Source organism: Haliotis rubra, unplaced genomic scaffold (genome assembly GCF_003918875.1).
Source record: "Haliotis rubra isolate DU_JTF1 unplaced genomic scaffold, ASM391887v1 Scf148, whole genome shotgun sequence".
In the NCBI taxonomy this organism is placed as follows: Eukaryota; Metazoa; Mollusca; class Gastropoda; order Lepetellida; family Haliotidae; genus Haliotis; species Haliotis rubra.
The window spans coordinates 1,353,535-1,370,127 of NW_025765425.1; the positions used below are offsets into that span (position 1 = coordinate 1,353,535).

A 16,593-nucleotide genomic window follows, 5' to 3' on the forward strand; every position below is an offset into this window, starting at 1 on the left:
TTGAAGCTGAGGACAAGCAGGTGAAGAAAGCATCCAGTTTGGGCAACATTCTGGACATGGTAAAGACTGTGGTACGAAGGAGGTGGTTTCCAGTGTCCCAAAAGGTTTGCAAGGTCGAATGGACTCTGTGTCCAGTTCGACGGGCAACTTGAAACCAAAGAACCAGGAAACCCAGTGGAGGATAGACTTCACAGGCTACCATGTAGACACGGACTGTGAGAGCCAGCTGTCGACCCTTTCCATAGACTGTTCTGACCTTGACTCTGTTTCGCAGCCTTCCAAGAGCCACAGGCCATCCATTGACTCACAACCAGATCTGAAACAGTTTGCCAGTCAGTCCAACAACAACTTGTCCAACTTTAACCCAGATAACTTCATCTTTCCTGAGGATTACTCCCTGGAGCAGAAAATGGCCAAGTACCTCCAAACACCAACATTTGGAACGACCCACAGTTCGAAGGGTGGTCAAGTTTTGACAACTTATCGACTCCTTCACGTGACCAGGATACTTCCAGTCCTGATCAGAGGCGGGCGGTCTTCCTCCGAGGTGACTCCTTACACAGTGATGTTTCCAGGGGAACCAGCAGTGTCTCCCTGGCAACCATGGCAGAATCTCTCTATGCAGCTGACCTCTATGTTCAAGCTAAGGTCAAGATATCGGACAAGCCGGTTAAATGTCTAGTCCGCCTCAAGTAAGTACAATTATGTGAAAATGAAATTCTTTATATTACAGAGTTAATTTACAGACTTGAAAACAAATCGTAGCAATATTCCCCCCCATCACTGTTTTCAAGTTTTGCTCGCCTTGATTCTATTTGTGCTGATGTCATGGTCATATATTTCTCTGTGATAGAATTAAACATCACAACAACGGCAGAACTAGATGTCAAGAACATATTTAACACCATCAAAATATAGGCATGTTTTCATCTAGGTCTTCTTTTATCTTGCATTATATATCTCTATTGTACAGGTTACATGATCAATGTCCATTTCTGGTGAGATATCAATCCATAACTACTGGTAAAACCATACTCACCCTCTTTATCTTGCATAATATATATTACAGATCAATCCAGCTGACATTAACATAACTGCTGGATTCCCTCTAGCAAGCTTATATTATACTGATTCATACCAATGTACTGCATCAGTGTCTTCAAGCAGTTACTCAGGCCACTAATTACACAAGAACAAGTCTGTTTAATACATTAATTACAGCTCAGACTGAAAATTGGAGCCAGATTGAAAGCATCACTTCAAGACCTTCATCTTGTCGCTACTGTCTAAGCTACCTACCTTGCTGCACCTTGTTTATTCTCAATATGTTTTCTTTCTGCAGGCGGAAAGATGACCTGATACTCAGTCTGTCGGGATCGTTTGGGGATGATGAGGCAGTGTTGAAGTGGAAGAGGGCACCAAATGAGGTGGGCATTCTACTCTCCAACACATCCATTATGTAGTTGAGACCAGATCCCTGTGTAATTAGCAGCTTGTCAAAACTGGTTTTTACTTTACTTTTTGTAAGACAAACAATTTTTTAACAGTAGTTTATGAATCAAACAGCTAAAAGATTTAGAAGATAAAGATGTGGATGTTTCTATTGAGCGGATGTCTATATTCAGCTGACCAAAACTCAGTAAAATAAAAATACAAATCTCATTTACTTTGAAATATTTATGAGCTCTAGCTTGTGACAGCAGACATTTAGTCTTTCAACCTTAGGAGTGAACACTTCACTTGTAACTTGTAGCATCACATTACAGTGAGTGAGTGAGTGAGAGTGAGTTTAGTTTAGTTTAGTTTACGTCGCACTCAACAATATTCCAGCTATATGGCGGCAGTCTGTAAATTATCGAGTCTGGACCAGACAATCCAGTGATCAACAACATGAGCATCTATCTGCACAACTGGGATACAATGACATGTGTCAACCAAGTCAGCGAGCTTGACCACCTGATCCCGTTAGTCGCCTTTTACAACAAGCATGGGTTACTGAAGATCAATTCGAACCCAGATCTAACATCACATTACACATAACAACCCATCCTACCATCTTGTATAGAGGTTCACATGGAACAATCAGTTTGCTACATTCATTAATTCCTGTCTGTTCTTCCAGCAGATGATCTGGACCAATGATCCAATCCTGGAGTTCTGTCGGGACACCAACACCCCAAAGCTTCCATCCTACATGAGGAACAGGATGTCAAGCACCTCTTCGATTACAAGTAACAAGAGCAATGGTTCCGTCAAGTACCTCAGTCTCTCCCAAGGCAGCGATTAACCTTGCACAGGTTCTGGAAGGGAACAGTTCCACCTCATTCTCTCAACGGGCAGAGAATAACATCAGGCAGCTTCAGGCAGAGGAACTTGGTACATCCCTGTCAAAGATGTCAGTTTCTTGCAGGACAGTAAATAATCAGTGAGCTCAAAGGTACATGGACTTTGCCAACAGAGCATGTATGTGAGCAACTGAAAGAGGTGTGGTTTTGAAACAGTGGCAGACTGTTCATGGTGAAATTTCACTGTAGATGTTGTTGGGAATGGCTGGATTTAAAACTTCATTCAGCAGAAGCCTAGTAGAGGAATCTTGTGAAAAGCAGTGATTGTGAGATGAGTTTCGAAATGATGTACTTATGGGTCAAACAACCCCTTACCTTTGAAAATGGTATTGGAACTATTGTACCAGTGAATCTGTTAGCTCAAGGGCAGGCCATTGGTTTATTTGTTAAGACACATGACCGGTGATTCTCTGGCGGTGTGGTGAAGGAAACTCCAGCGTAGGCCCTACTGTGTCACTTACAGGTATCAAGGTGATTTGCAAATTGAGACAAGGGCATCTGGCTCACAAGGACTTGGAAGAGCCATTTCTGTCACTGATGGATATGGAATCACAACACATTTACAAAGACTAGGAAGAACCATTTCTGTGATTATCGAGGGCATGGATGACAAGACATTTACAAAACTGTCACAAGTAGCAGCTCTGAGAACAATGGCTGTGACTATACATTTACTTCGGGATAGGGAACAGTGAATGCTTGTGTGTTTGTGTCAGTATGAACATTTGGAGAAGTGCAGTGTTGATTGAACAAATTCCTGTGTCATATTAGTAGGATGCATGCAAAAGAATGGCTCTGCTGGAGGCATTGGACTACACAGTGTTAACACAGGAAGGAGGGGAGGTTTCGGACCACTGCAAAAACCTTCATGGATGCCGAGGTGGATCTTGAACATTTGTGCGTTTAATTTCAAGGCATTAGTGATGTATTGTTGACACTCTGACCATTGGGTTCATCTTGCTGTATATCATCTTAATGAACATGAATCTCGAATATCTTGTGAACAAACTCTCATCAAGGGAGGCAATACTGTGAAGTCTTGTTTACCTTTTGACATTGCACAAACATTAAAATTTTAAAACTGAGCTCTCAACAAATCAATGATTTTTTAGAAGTGACTAATGCTAATACATGCGGGACGTGTAATATATTTTATGATTTAAATTTTCTAATCAATCTACCATCATATGAATGACAAGTTTCTGTAATATTTTTACAGGTTTATTTTGAATTCTCTCTCTATATTTCATAGAATATGCAGTCTAAACTTGGAACATATCCCTTCCGTGTAAATACAAGTCTCGCTAATCTGTGATAATGCTGTGATAATATATAATGTATATTGGAAGGAATCGTCAGAGAATAGATTTTCATGGAGCCAAAGTAATTTTGTTTCAATGTTGAGTATTCCTTCACAATGGCACAAGACGTAGGTTGTTGTGTATCACAGAAACAAACAGGTAGAACAAGTGATGATCAGATCAGATCACTTTCTTTGGGATCACATCATTCAACATGATAAGAAACGGTATTGGTGTTAGTGTTATACGTTATAAACCTGTACATAACATTCATAACCATTCAGTGTACAATCATAGGTGATCTCTTCCGGTCTTAAATCTGATATATTTTGTAATAAATATTGAAATAATACAGTAAACTTCTGTTTGCGGTTTCAAAATCAATAAATGTTTGAATTTCTAAAATAATGAATTAAAATAACATTCCTCAATAAAATTTTGCAGAGGATGCAAATCAAACAGATTAACGGAACAGGTCAAATATGAGTCAATGCTGTGATTGACAAGTGTGTTTATACAATGTACAAATCTATGTCAATGACCTACAAAATGTTTCAAATGATCATGAAAATATATTTTTTACAAATTGTGATCATTTGAAGAATGTATATATTGCAGCCATATTGTGTATTTAAATGAAGCTTTGATATACATTGCCAAGTTGTGATCATAATGGATGACAGGTTTGCCATGTTTACAGGACTGTACACCATAACATTGTCAATACTTTTACATTGTTACCATACTGTACATAATGTAAACCATGATAATATATTTTGCTTAGATCATGTGATAGTGTATAGTGATTCTAACCAATGGCTGCACTTGTTCTGGGATATACGGTATGGAGAGCCGATTATAGCTGCTTACTTAAACTGTGCCATCATCAATACTTGGCGGGTTTGTACACGCTACAGTAATTCATCACCTGTGATTACATATGACCAATTGGCTGCATAGCAGAAATATGTGTCTATTTTGAGGTCTTTTGGGCTGGTGGGTAGCCTAATGGTTGAAGCGTTTGCTCGTCACACCGAAGACCCGGGTTCGATTCCCCACATGGGTGCAATGTGTGAAGCCCATTACGGTGTCCCCCGCTGATATTGTTGGAATGTTACTAAAAGCGGTGTAAAACCATACTGACTCACTCACCCTTTGGTCAAGTATTCACCTTTTAGGGCAAGAATTAATGTATACAATTCCCGCGGAGTATTGATGGGGTGACTGTACATTTCACAAGCCTTAATATATATCAACAGGAATGTTTCTAGTTTTATATTGTCAATGTTTGAACTGTCTCTATGAATTCTACCAAATATCATGTTTGTGTTGGTTACGGATATGTTGCTATTGTTGTTGCTATGCAACCAATGTTCAAAATTAAGGATTGTCAAGGTGTCCCTGTTGTATACTACTCAAAAGAAATGGGATGACAGATTAACTATTGCAATATGTAAGAAATGGGTGTTCCTTACCTTTTTTGAGTAGTATATTTGTATCAAGGGTGACACTACATCTGTAACTTTTAGAATAAGTGTCAGTCTTTGACTTTCACTACAACGTTGAACACTGGTTATATACTACTCAACTTTAGATAAGGATATCTGTATCGGACATAATGTAACAAAAATCACAATTTATCATGAAGCTGAAAAATGCTGTTTTCCTGAAACACTATCACCATGTGTACAACAAGCAGTAAGTATCATCCAGTCCCAACATGGACAAAGAATATTCTTGTCAAAAGTTGAGTAGTATAATATAGAACCCAGCCATGGATGAGAATCTTCACATAAAAAGTATAATTGCAAATCTGTTATCTTTGATTAATCACCAATTCCTTCTACTGGAAGTAAGGCCAGACCCAGCTATTTTGGATGTTACAGACTTTCTGTATCGGTATTTCAATATGAAGGCTAAAGACAAGTACAGGTTTGGTCATGGAGCAATGAAAAAAAGAGAGTTCTGTTTAACTTTATGAATATTATATATACCGTTCAAACAAAGTTAAAGAACGCTGATTTTTTCAAATGCAAGTTTATGGCTCGACGAGGTTACAACAGACACCCTTCCAGATGAAGGTGTTCAAGATGTTTTGAGCAGTATACAGGCATACTTGTACTTAAATATTTTTAACTGTATAGAATATATAATTAAATATCTGAATAGTTGAATAGCTATTTTCAGTCAAATACAGTATTTGTAGTTTGAAAAAATCTACAATCTCATAGAATAATAAGAAAGGACACCTCTCCAGACAAATTAATACTATTCAAAAGAGGTTAAGGAGCAACTGATACTTCCAAGTGTCAAGGAATCAGGTGTTTCTTAACTTCTTTTGAGCAGTATTTAGTTGAAAAATCATGCAGCCTACTTAAAGTAAAGGCATGACTGTGTTCTGCACATTAAAATGTAATTTTTCTTTATGTGAAGATTTCCAAACATGGAGTTGTTTATCATTACCCTGTTGTTGTTATAATGTATGATGTTCATTTCATGATATCGAGGCCACATCATTGCTGCTTGTCTTTCATCGTTACAATATACATAAATATGTCAAACATCTTTGTTCCTTATCAGCATCATCGCGAGTCATCTAGTCACCTGTAATAAACATACACAAACATACTCCACCAGCTTCTGTCCACATTTCACGGATCAAGTGAGGGTGTGTGTTTTACTGTTAACCACACACTCCATCAATATTCCAGTCTGGACCAAACAATCCACTGATTGACTTGAGTATTGGAGTTTATGTTTGGTTGTTTAATGCCGCACTTGGCAATATTCCAGCTATATGGCGGCGGTCTGTAAATAATCTAGTCTGGACCAGACAATTCAGTGGTCAACAGCATGAGCATCGATCTTCGCAACTGGGAACCGATGACGTGTCAACCAAGTCATCGAGCCTGACCACCCGATCCAGTTAGTCGCCTCTTACGACAAGCATGGGTTACTGAAGATCAATTCTAACCCAGATCTTCACAGGAAGTGAGTGAGTGAGTTTAATTTTACGCTGCACTCAGCAATATTCCAGCTATATGGCGGCAGTCTGTAAATAATCTAGTCTGGACCAGACAATCCAGTGATCAACAGCATAAGCATCGATCTGCGCAATTGGGAACCGATGACATGTGTCAACCAAGTCAGTGAGCCTGACCACCCGATCCCGATGGGTGACCATGTTTGGCAGCTTGAGATTTGGTGCTGACAAACCAAACGATAAATTGGGCTTATATTGGATTTGAACCTATGATTATTGAATCCTGGATGACAAAGGGAAGCAAATGAAAGAATTTATGGGTGCATATAAAATATTACCTACCTAGCACAAAAAGCATGACCCTATCTCCATAGTCAAAATCAATATATGTCAAATCCAGTCATATGAGGATGTTGGGTAGGATTCGTTCACTAGCAATGAGTGAGTGAGTGAGTATTGTTTTACGCCGCTTGTAGAAATATTCCAGCAATATCACGGCGGGGGACACCAGAAATGGGATTCACACATTGTACCCATGTGGGGAATCGAACCTGGGTCTTCGGCGTGACGAACGGACACATTAACCACTAGGCTACCCCACCGCCCACTAGCAATGAACTTGAATCAGGGTAATGAAACAATTGCTCAAACAATAGAGGTCATCTACTGTCATCTTACTAATGACTCGAATATACACATGAGATAGACACAATCTTGACATGATCACATAAAGATAGGCTTGAACTGAGTTCCCAGCTGACCCTATCTTGAGGCGTTGACCTCATAGCTACCTGGTACAAGGAACAACAAAATGTATCTTTCTTGTGCTTAGACATAATGGATAGACAGTCGACTTGTTTGTTTCATAGTATTGGTAAACATCTGACTGACTGAGTTTGATTTTACGCCGCGTTTAGCAATATTCCAGCAACATCACGGCGGGGAACACCAGAAATGGGCTTCACACATTGTACCCATGCGGGTATTCGAAACCGGGTCTTCGGCGTGGCGAGCCAACGCTTTAACCACTAGGCTACCCCACCGCCCCGTAAACATCTGAGATCTGCCTCACTTTAAGCTTCTCTCCCATGTGAAAACTGTTAATAAGCAATGATAAATCCAGTACTCACACTCTGGCTACAAGCATGGTCATTAAACAAAGATTATGTTCCTTTTCCATAATCCTGACAGCAATATGGTGAGTGAGTGAGTGAGTGAGTTTGGTTTTACGCTGCTTCTAGCAATATTCCAGCAATATCACGGCGGGGGGCACCAGGCCTGCAATATGGAACATAAACAATGGGACCCATATAAACAGGGCTTCTATCAGACATGAGAACAGCAAAGCACAAAAAACACTGAAAATTTAACTGGGGGGTCTTGGGGGTATTTTATTGCAGATTTACATTCATCTCAAAAACGTTCAAAATGAAACCAAAATCCCGGATCCGTAGACAGTTCTCATGTCTGTTCTATACATCTGGCCAAGGGCTACTGGGTCTTACTGCTAGACAACTGCAGCTGAAAGATTTAGCAAGAACACCCTGACCTACCACTAATTCCAAGTACCCACTGAAACACAGTCAAAGTGAAAGAAGCTGAGTAAAATCATCAACACAGGTCCATCTGATCTTGGTATATATAATACATGACATCTATGTATTCCTAATAAATCATACTGGTGAGACTGGTTTACGTATTTCAACAATCCTCAAAACATGTAAAGAGGGAACAAATATTTTCAGAAGAGCATGTTCTTCTTATTCGGCCAAATGCAAACATGTTGTGAAGCCTTTTGAGGAAATATATTCAGATTTGTAATTTTCAGTCTTATTTCTATTCCTGAACTTTTCTTTACAAAACATAGTCAATAATACAATAAAAACAAAGTCATGCCGTTTTCAAGATACTAATGGGTAATTGTTTCTTCCCTACACACAACTTCTTGAATTTGGCAGGAAAATGTTTTTAAAATATTTTGTTATTGTGGCTTCAACAAAATGAACCGGACACATGTTTGTTTCCAACTGTTTAAAGAAACTGTTCAGTCATGGACAGCAATGGTGTAGGTATAAACATTGACCTAAGTACTGGTACCACAATCAGCAATGTACCACAACAATATGTGTATAATGATTAGTATTGTAACGATACTAAGCCTTGAGAGTGGTACAACAATTGACAAGATGCCAATTAGGTCTGGGACCATCCTCGATAATCTCCAGGGTATACGTTACAATCACTCTCCAATATACCCTGGATGCATCCGACTTGGCCCGATAATTATATTACCTCCCTTTGCTGACTTTTTATTCAATCAGGTGTCTACGCTGGGAAGTTAAGCAAATCAATCACAACTCACTTTCGCTTCTTAAATTATCTAACCGTTAAACTTGGCAACACAATTGATGCAGAGGTACTCTGAAAGAGGTAGGAGTTCTTGCATATATTTTTTGAAAGTTCCAGATCTGTCAATTTGTCTGTATGATTTCCCCAAAAATCTGAGTGGCGCTGCGAACAAACCTTCGCTACTGCGATTGCTATCTTTGTTGACACTGGCAAGCTCGGATGTAACGGCGGCTTAGATGATTGGCTATTGTGAGAATGCGGAACCAGCAAAGGGAGGTAATATAATTATCGAGCCGTGGATGCATCCAGGGTATAGTGGAGAGTGATCGTAACGTATACCCTGGAGATTATCGAGGATGGTCTGGAACGGGTAACCCGGATACCCAGGACGGGTGGGTAATGAGTTGGACCTTGGTACCTGTCTCAATACTCGGACCCGTTATGATCATGTGACTAATAGATTAAACAATGTAATATGTTATTCTTTCATGATTCAGAGGTTGTATCGTCTTTGAAGATGTAAACATTATTTACAGTCACCTGTTTTTAATATAATACATGTACATGAATAAGATATTGAAAAACTCAAAAAAATTCCTCCGAGCTGGAGAATATATTGCCATTTCTTACAAATTTGATGTCAGGAATTAACGTATCGGGTGTCTGGGTAGGGTAGGGTAATAGGGGTTTGGTTCCCAGGTAGAAAAGTTGGACCTGTCCCAGCCCTATTGCTAATATTGCCCTGACAGTGGTACAACAAACCTGCATTGTATCAATACTCACAGAGGTACAACAATCAGCATTATCCTACCTCATGTAAACACCTCGATCTCTGATTGGTCCACGTGACCCTGAACAAATTACCATATATGCCCAGTGCATGGCTGTACACCGGCCAGCGGGGCATAAATCTTTGCGAGGGAGAATAAATAATTTCTACCCTGACCCATGGAAAAAGCATGCATCCACTGCAGTCAGTGAACCGTGAACCAGTGGTTCAGATCGACTAGTTGGTACCATGTCCGGCTCGGTGGATAAAACCTGTATAAAACCCTGTAACTTATAATGTACCAATACTATCACAATAGTGGTACAATGATCAGCATGGTATCAGAAATATGATGATAGTGTTACACCATTGTTTGATGGTACTCAGCATATGGTTTCATTCATAATCTATTATCTAAGAATAATCTAAGATTATGAACAATGCATCAGTTGCAACAAGTTGGGAAAAAGATGTGTTTTTTTGTGTGTGCGTTTTCTCCAATATTCGATTCAGATGTCCAAGGAATTCAATAAAAGTGTGTGCGTATCGTTTTACACTGATTTTTAACAATATTCAAGCATATCACGGTGGGGGGACACAGGAAATGGTCGTCACACATTTTACCCATGTGCTTAATTGAACCCATGACTTTGGTGTGATGAGCGAACACTTTAACCACTAGGCCACCGCCCCTTCAAGAGATTTCCATCCAAAACAAACATTGGCTACATGCATACTTAAAGCTAAAATAAAAATTGTGAAACAAAAAAAAAAGAGATATTTTGAACTCAAATTTGATCAATTTTAGCAATATTTGCAGTACACTGGAAACAAATATTGCCCACTATGCGTGCAGAGAGCATTTAGTTAATTCCTTGAACATGTTAAACAATGAAAAAAGAAAAATAACCACATCTTATTATGGATAGATTTCATTTAATGATCCATACAGCAAGTACAATGCTACATTTCAATATCACATATTAGCATTTTCAATGAATGAATCTTTGATTCCTCGTTTAAACTCGCAGCTACATGATGGAGATCTGCAAGTGATTTAATGTGGATGAGTAAAGCCAGTGATTGATATCATGAGCATTGATCTATGCAGTTGGCATCAACCAAGTCAGTAAGTCTCAATATCTCATTCTCAATATCGTTATCTGTGTTTACCAGCATCTTCATGGGTTTAAAGTGTGTGTGCGAGAGTGAGTTTAGCATTGCGCCACACTCAGCAATATTCCAGCTATATGGCGGCGGTCTGTAAATATTCGAGTCTGGACCAGACAATCCAGTGATCAACAGCATGAGCACTGATCTAAAAAGTTGGGATACGATGACGTGTCAACCAAGCCAGTGAGTCTGACCACCTGATCCCGTTAGTAGCCTTTTACGATAAGCATGGGTTACTGAATATCAATTCTTATCCGGAACTTCAGTAACCCATACTTGTGTAAGAGGCGACTAACGTGATCGAGTGGTCAGACTCGCTGACTTGGATGACACATCATCGTAGCCTAATTCTGTAGATTGATGCTCATGCTGTGGATCACTGGATTGTCTGGTCCAGACTTGATTATGTACAGAATGCCGCCACATAGCTGAGTGTGGCATAAAACTAAACACACTCACACAGAATGTGCTTATTTCTTGACAGAGGGTGCAGCTATACGCTGATTGGTACATCATTCAGCTATATCACAACCATCTCTTTAGTCTCGAGGATAAAGAGACTCCCCTAGATATCATCAAGTCAGTGGCTTGATGCCTGGTTGTGTCATACCTAAAGACAAAGATATTTGTTACCCTGGATGCACTGGACAATAAGGGATAAAAGTCTGTATCCTGTCTGAATGGGGTATTATTATTATTATAGGATATTTATATAGCGTACATATCCACGCAACTAGTGCATGCTCAAGGCGCTGGTATTTTTTCCCTCGATCATTGGATGTCAATCTCAACAGCACTTCGTATTATCAATCTCAACTCCCTGGGGAGTATACAACTCTTGCAGCCACTAGGCGCACCGAGTTATTGTGGCTTTCTCATCCTAACGAGGTACCCATTCACAGCTGGGTGGACTGGGACACACAGTCACAGTACTTTGTCCAAGCTCACTGCACGTTGCTGTACCCGCAACTGGGTGTTTGCACGTATTCATGTGGCCACCATCTGGTCATATACCAACGGATTCGTGGGTTCTTTTAAGTGCACAGTATCTATGTTAAACTGCACGGAAGGTACTGTAGAGACAGACACTAACAATTCACTAATCTTGAACGCAACGCTAAACACATTTCATCTCACCAAAAGTTACATGACAGTGTGTCAGTTGAGGGAATAAGCTTAGGAAAAATTACAGTCCTAGTAAATCTCACTCAAGCTGATGTCTCAATGAAATACTATTGGGAATATTTGCAATTCAAATGTCATGCTATAGACAAACTTTATCAGTCGCGTGTTCGCGAGACAACTATCGTCTCTTGTACGCTAGACGGGTGCGCTCTGGGGTATTAAGTGAAGCACTTGACCCTAATTAATTCAATCACCATGGAACCACCTCGATCAGGGGACACCAGATATGGGCTTCACACATTGTACCCATGTGGGGAATCAAACCCCCGCCTTTGGCGTGATGAGCGAAAGCTTGAACCACTAGGGTACCCCACCGCCTCATATGGCGTGGGAAGATTATGGATAACAACTTTTTTATTTCGTGAGTGTGATGTTTGGATACAGATGCTTGTACCATTTTCAAGCAGGAATGTTATGGCTATATGTCTAACAGTTAATTTGATCATAGGTTACAGTAAATTACAAGGCCGCTGTGCCATTGTCACACATGGCACTAATTAATAGACTGAATACAATGTACACTCCTTGCTGAAGTGAGGTAAAAAGCATGTTATGTTGCACTTGTTATATGGTAGTGACATGAACATGTGTGTGTGTGGCTGCTTGTGAGTGAGTGAGTTTGGTTTTTACGCTGCTTTAAGCAATATTCCAGCAATATCATGGTAGGGGACACCAGAAATGGGCTTCACAGATTGTACCCATGTGGGGAATTGAACCCGGGTCTTCGGAATGATGAGTGAACACTTTAGCCATTAGGCTACCCCACAGCCCTGTGTGGCTGCTTGTACTGGTTCAGACCAATGATGGTTCTATTGTGTTAGCCAAGCTACCATACTGCCATTTAATTGGATACCCTTGTCAGACACATACTGACTCAAAGCCAGGATGACGAGGCTAGGGATACAACAATCAACCTTCCACCCTCTGGGTAGAAACTCTGGTAACACTTCCACCCTGTATCCCCTAAATTTTAACGATGAGGAAAAATGTCTTCGTGTGGCATTTTTAGAAGTTGGATATGCCTTTCAGTATGTTCAGATACAATTAAAGAAACGTGTTAAAACTCATCCTTATCAGATGAGGAATATATATTCAGGTGATATGATTTGACTAGGATGAAATTTAAGGAGGGATACGGGCGGAAGTCTTTCCGAAACTCTATCCACTATACCACTAAGGTGCTGACATCTAAAGGATCATAATCAGGATAAATCTAGGATCTTATAATTGCAAACAATTGATTGATTGATTCAGGCGACACTACTTTGTTCAGCTCTGTATTTACCAGTACCCACACAGTGAAACTAATCATTCAAACTGCAGTCCACTTTCAGAGACTGTAAAACATACTGACTGACCAGAGTTTTTCTGCTTTACTGTGAAAATTGCCTTTCCCCTAGTCACATCTTTCTCCATAATCAACCGTTCCCCAACAAACTTATTCCAAGTTTTCCCCAAATATTCAGCAAAGTTTGAGTTGTCTCCCTTATGTTTGGATTCCCCAAAAGGAGATGTATTATCTCCCTTGTCAAAGTCTCTTAATTTGGCTTTGAACACTGCTGCTTTTGTAGCCATGACAACAAGATTATACTTCTTGGCAATTGTTTGAAGTATCTCCACAATCCTATTCATATTGATTTCATGAGCTGATCCTCCATCACCATGGTTACATCTGTCTATCCAATAGAAAGCTGAGATGCTGTCGATCATGATACAGGCAATGTCGGAGTCAGCAGCAATATTTGTCTCCAAGCTGTGAAGAGTACACAGTAATTGATGACTGCTATTACATCGTACAAGATACAAACTCTTCAAGCACCTCGTAATAAATACTTCAATCTCATCACTGGTTGGTTTTGTTTTATCCACTTCTGTATCTACAATGTCTGTGATTTTCTTTTCAAGTAAGATCACTAATCGCAAGATCGAGAATTTGTAATCTGTGTCGATGAATATGACCTTGGCTCCCAGTCCACCAAGGTTGAATGTCAGCCATTCCGGAGGCAGAATACATTTAGCGAGGCAGTGAAGGAGAACTTCTGACTTCCCTGTACCTTCTGCCCCGAAGAGTTCCACCACCTCCCCTGGAGAGATTCCTTTGGGAAATATAGAGGGTTCCAGCTTCTCTAAACATGGTCGTGATCCGAGTCGAGCAAGCAGCTGAAAAATGGCAAAAGAGCATACTACTTTGAATATAATTGAGATGAGTTGATTCACTCACAACCTAACTCTTGAGTGTATTTCTGAGTCATCAGTGAGTGAGTGAGTGAGTGAGTGGTTTTGCAGCTCTAGCCCAGTGAGATATCATCCTGCAGTTTAGTGTTCAAAGTTAAATCAAAATACTAACATAAATAGAAATTGGCACTGAAGATCAATTTTTAAACCAGTAGTTAGTCTGAGCAAAATGCACAACAGGATCCTGTTCTACAAAGTAATTTCAGAACTTTAGTCTCAGCGTAGCACCCATACTATAACACAGGCTTAATCAGGTCAATGTAGTCATAGTGCTGCTAGCAATTGCATCAACAAGTATGATCATTAAAGAAAACAGGGTGGATGTATTATAATCCACATCAGCCACTCTTGACATCTAAATATTTTCAGATAACAGGTTTTGGGACATCATACATTTTTATGGCAGTGCTTACTCAGGCAGGGCTTGATTTAAGAGATGTGAACCTACTTGCACCAGCTGCAACCTGAGATAAAAACCTAGTTACACCAGCCAAATTCCAGTTGCTTTTTTTGCAATATGTAAAGAAAGAAATATGCTATTGAATTATTCAAAGTTAAGAAGAAAAATGAGCTGACATAGTTATATGCTGCTTATATAATGTTACATTTATTGTTGATACATTTCTCAAACATTAACTTGCACCTGGTGCAAGTAAGACTAATAACTAGGTTGCACCAGTGCAAGTAACAAAGCACTAAATCCAGCCCTGTCAATTTACTGTGGTGTTGCATTCCACATTCTTGAATGATGCCTTGCATTTAGGATATAAGTTAGTGAGATGTTTGATAGTCTCTTTTTGTTTCTTTAAGTGTCCAAACGACTATAACATGAGGAAAATCCACCACTTTATTTACATAACAATCACACTAAACAAATTAAATTCATTTAAAATTCAGTCATATAAAGTTACCCTGGGCAAACAACTCGCCTGCAGCACTTGCCAATGACACTGTCAGCCAAACTGTGATGATGTTTAAATACTTCTAAGCAAAGGTTCTGATTTGTATAATTTACGACGGCGGGGTCACCGGGTATGTTTTAGCACATTCTAAGTACACCTGTCTTACTCTCAGTGTAAACCTATCTGTCAGTCCATATTAAACAAATACAGTGCACATATTCAATAACTTCAAGGAACATGAATTCATTCTAATTACATCTAACGGCACCATTTTACCAGACATAAAATAGGCCAATGAGTATGTCGAGATTGCATATTTCGATAGGGTGAAAGTAAAAGGAAGACATGTAAAAGAACTCGGTCGTCACACTAATGAAAGCCTTGACATATATATACCTGAGCCCCACTTTCCGATTTTGACATACTTTTCAGTCTCGCCCACACGCCAAGTCACGAATGGCATGCACGTAACCATTGAGATGGGTGGCTGCACCTCCAAAACTGCACTCAAATGTCCCTCCTTTCCTGTGATACTACTTTCCTAACGACCTCTCGCATACCGAACTAGCAGATGCAATTCATGTGGAGGAGAATTATGAAAATGTATCAAATGCACGAGTTGATACATTTTATCATCTGTATGCACCTATTTCATTACCATGCGAAATAGAAAACGGTACAATCTGCAAAAAAAGGAGTATTACTGTGTATTTTAGTAAACAAAGTTATTTTCGTGAATAATAATCATTTGCTTCAAACTTGACTTTGTTAACGCATCAAACCATTGCATGTTTTTGTTTCTTCGTTATTGTGTACTGATTTCAGTGAGGAATACTTACCTACTAATGGGTGTGGGGTTTGCCTAAAAATACTGTACACTGATCGATCTGAAAAAGTCTTGTGTACTTTTGGTTCGGCTCTTATTTTCTATCAACATATTCTCGGCGTAAAACTAAACTCACTCACTCACCCATTGTGTGGGTCAGTTCTACCAGAGACCAGATCTATCATATGGTTTCTGATTCTACATAACATTCGAAATTTTATCATATTTATACGATTTATAGGGTATCGACTAAAAGCTTTAAAAAACTGGGTTATTAAAAAACGTTTTATTTGTTTGGGTTTAATTTTGTTTTACGCCGCAATCAGCAATATTTCAGCTATATGACGGTGATCTGTAAAATATCGAGTCTGGACCAGACAATCCAGTGATCTGCAGCATGAGCATAGGTCTACGCAACTGGAAGACGATGACATTATTCATGATGATTCTACACTTAAGACCTTTCTACATTTAAGGTCACAACATGTGTCAACCAAGTCAGCGAGCCTGCCCACCTGATCCCGT

General features: G+C 39.6%; 2 protein-coding genes across 2 annotated transcripts in view; one reads left to right on the forward strand and one right to left on the reverse strand.

The window, feature by feature from the left end:
* The window catches only part of LOC124269825, a 119,718-nt gene extending 113,444 nt beyond the window's left edge, over positions 1-6,274 (forward strand). The window contains 4 exon segments of the mRNA XM_046704858.1: positions 12-460; positions 463-692; positions 1,343-1,427; positions 2,123-6,274. Of these exon segments, the coding sequence (XP_046560814.1) occupies positions 12-460; positions 463-692; positions 1,343-1,427; positions 2,123-2,287 (929 nt within the window). The 3' untranslated portion in view covers positions 2,288-6,274.
* Positions 6,275-12,774: 6,500 nt separating this feature from the next.
* Positions 12,775-15,760, reverse strand: LOC124269840 (DNA repair protein XRCC2-like). The gene is made up of 2 exons (XM_046704876.1): positions 15,639-15,760; positions 12,775-14,265 (listed from the first exon to the last, which is right to left on the reverse strand). The coding sequence occupies exons 1-2, from the start codon at positions 15,663-15,665 to the stop codon at positions 13,414-13,416; spliced, it is 879 nt and encodes a 292-aa protein (XP_046560832.1). The 5' UTR covers positions 15,666-15,760; the 3' UTR covers positions 12,775-13,413.
* Positions 15,761-16,593: the final 833 nt, after the last annotated feature.

Bases quoted from the DNA above. Each gene is read 5' to 3' on its own strand.
- LOC124269840 (XM_046704876.1), bottom strand. From the start codon at position 15,665: ATGTCAAAATCGGAAAGTGGGGCTCAG. The intron at 14,266-15,638 runs GTATATATATGT...GCCATTTTTCAG, and splicing joins AATCGGAAAGTGGGGCTCAG to CTGCTTGCTCGACTCGGATC.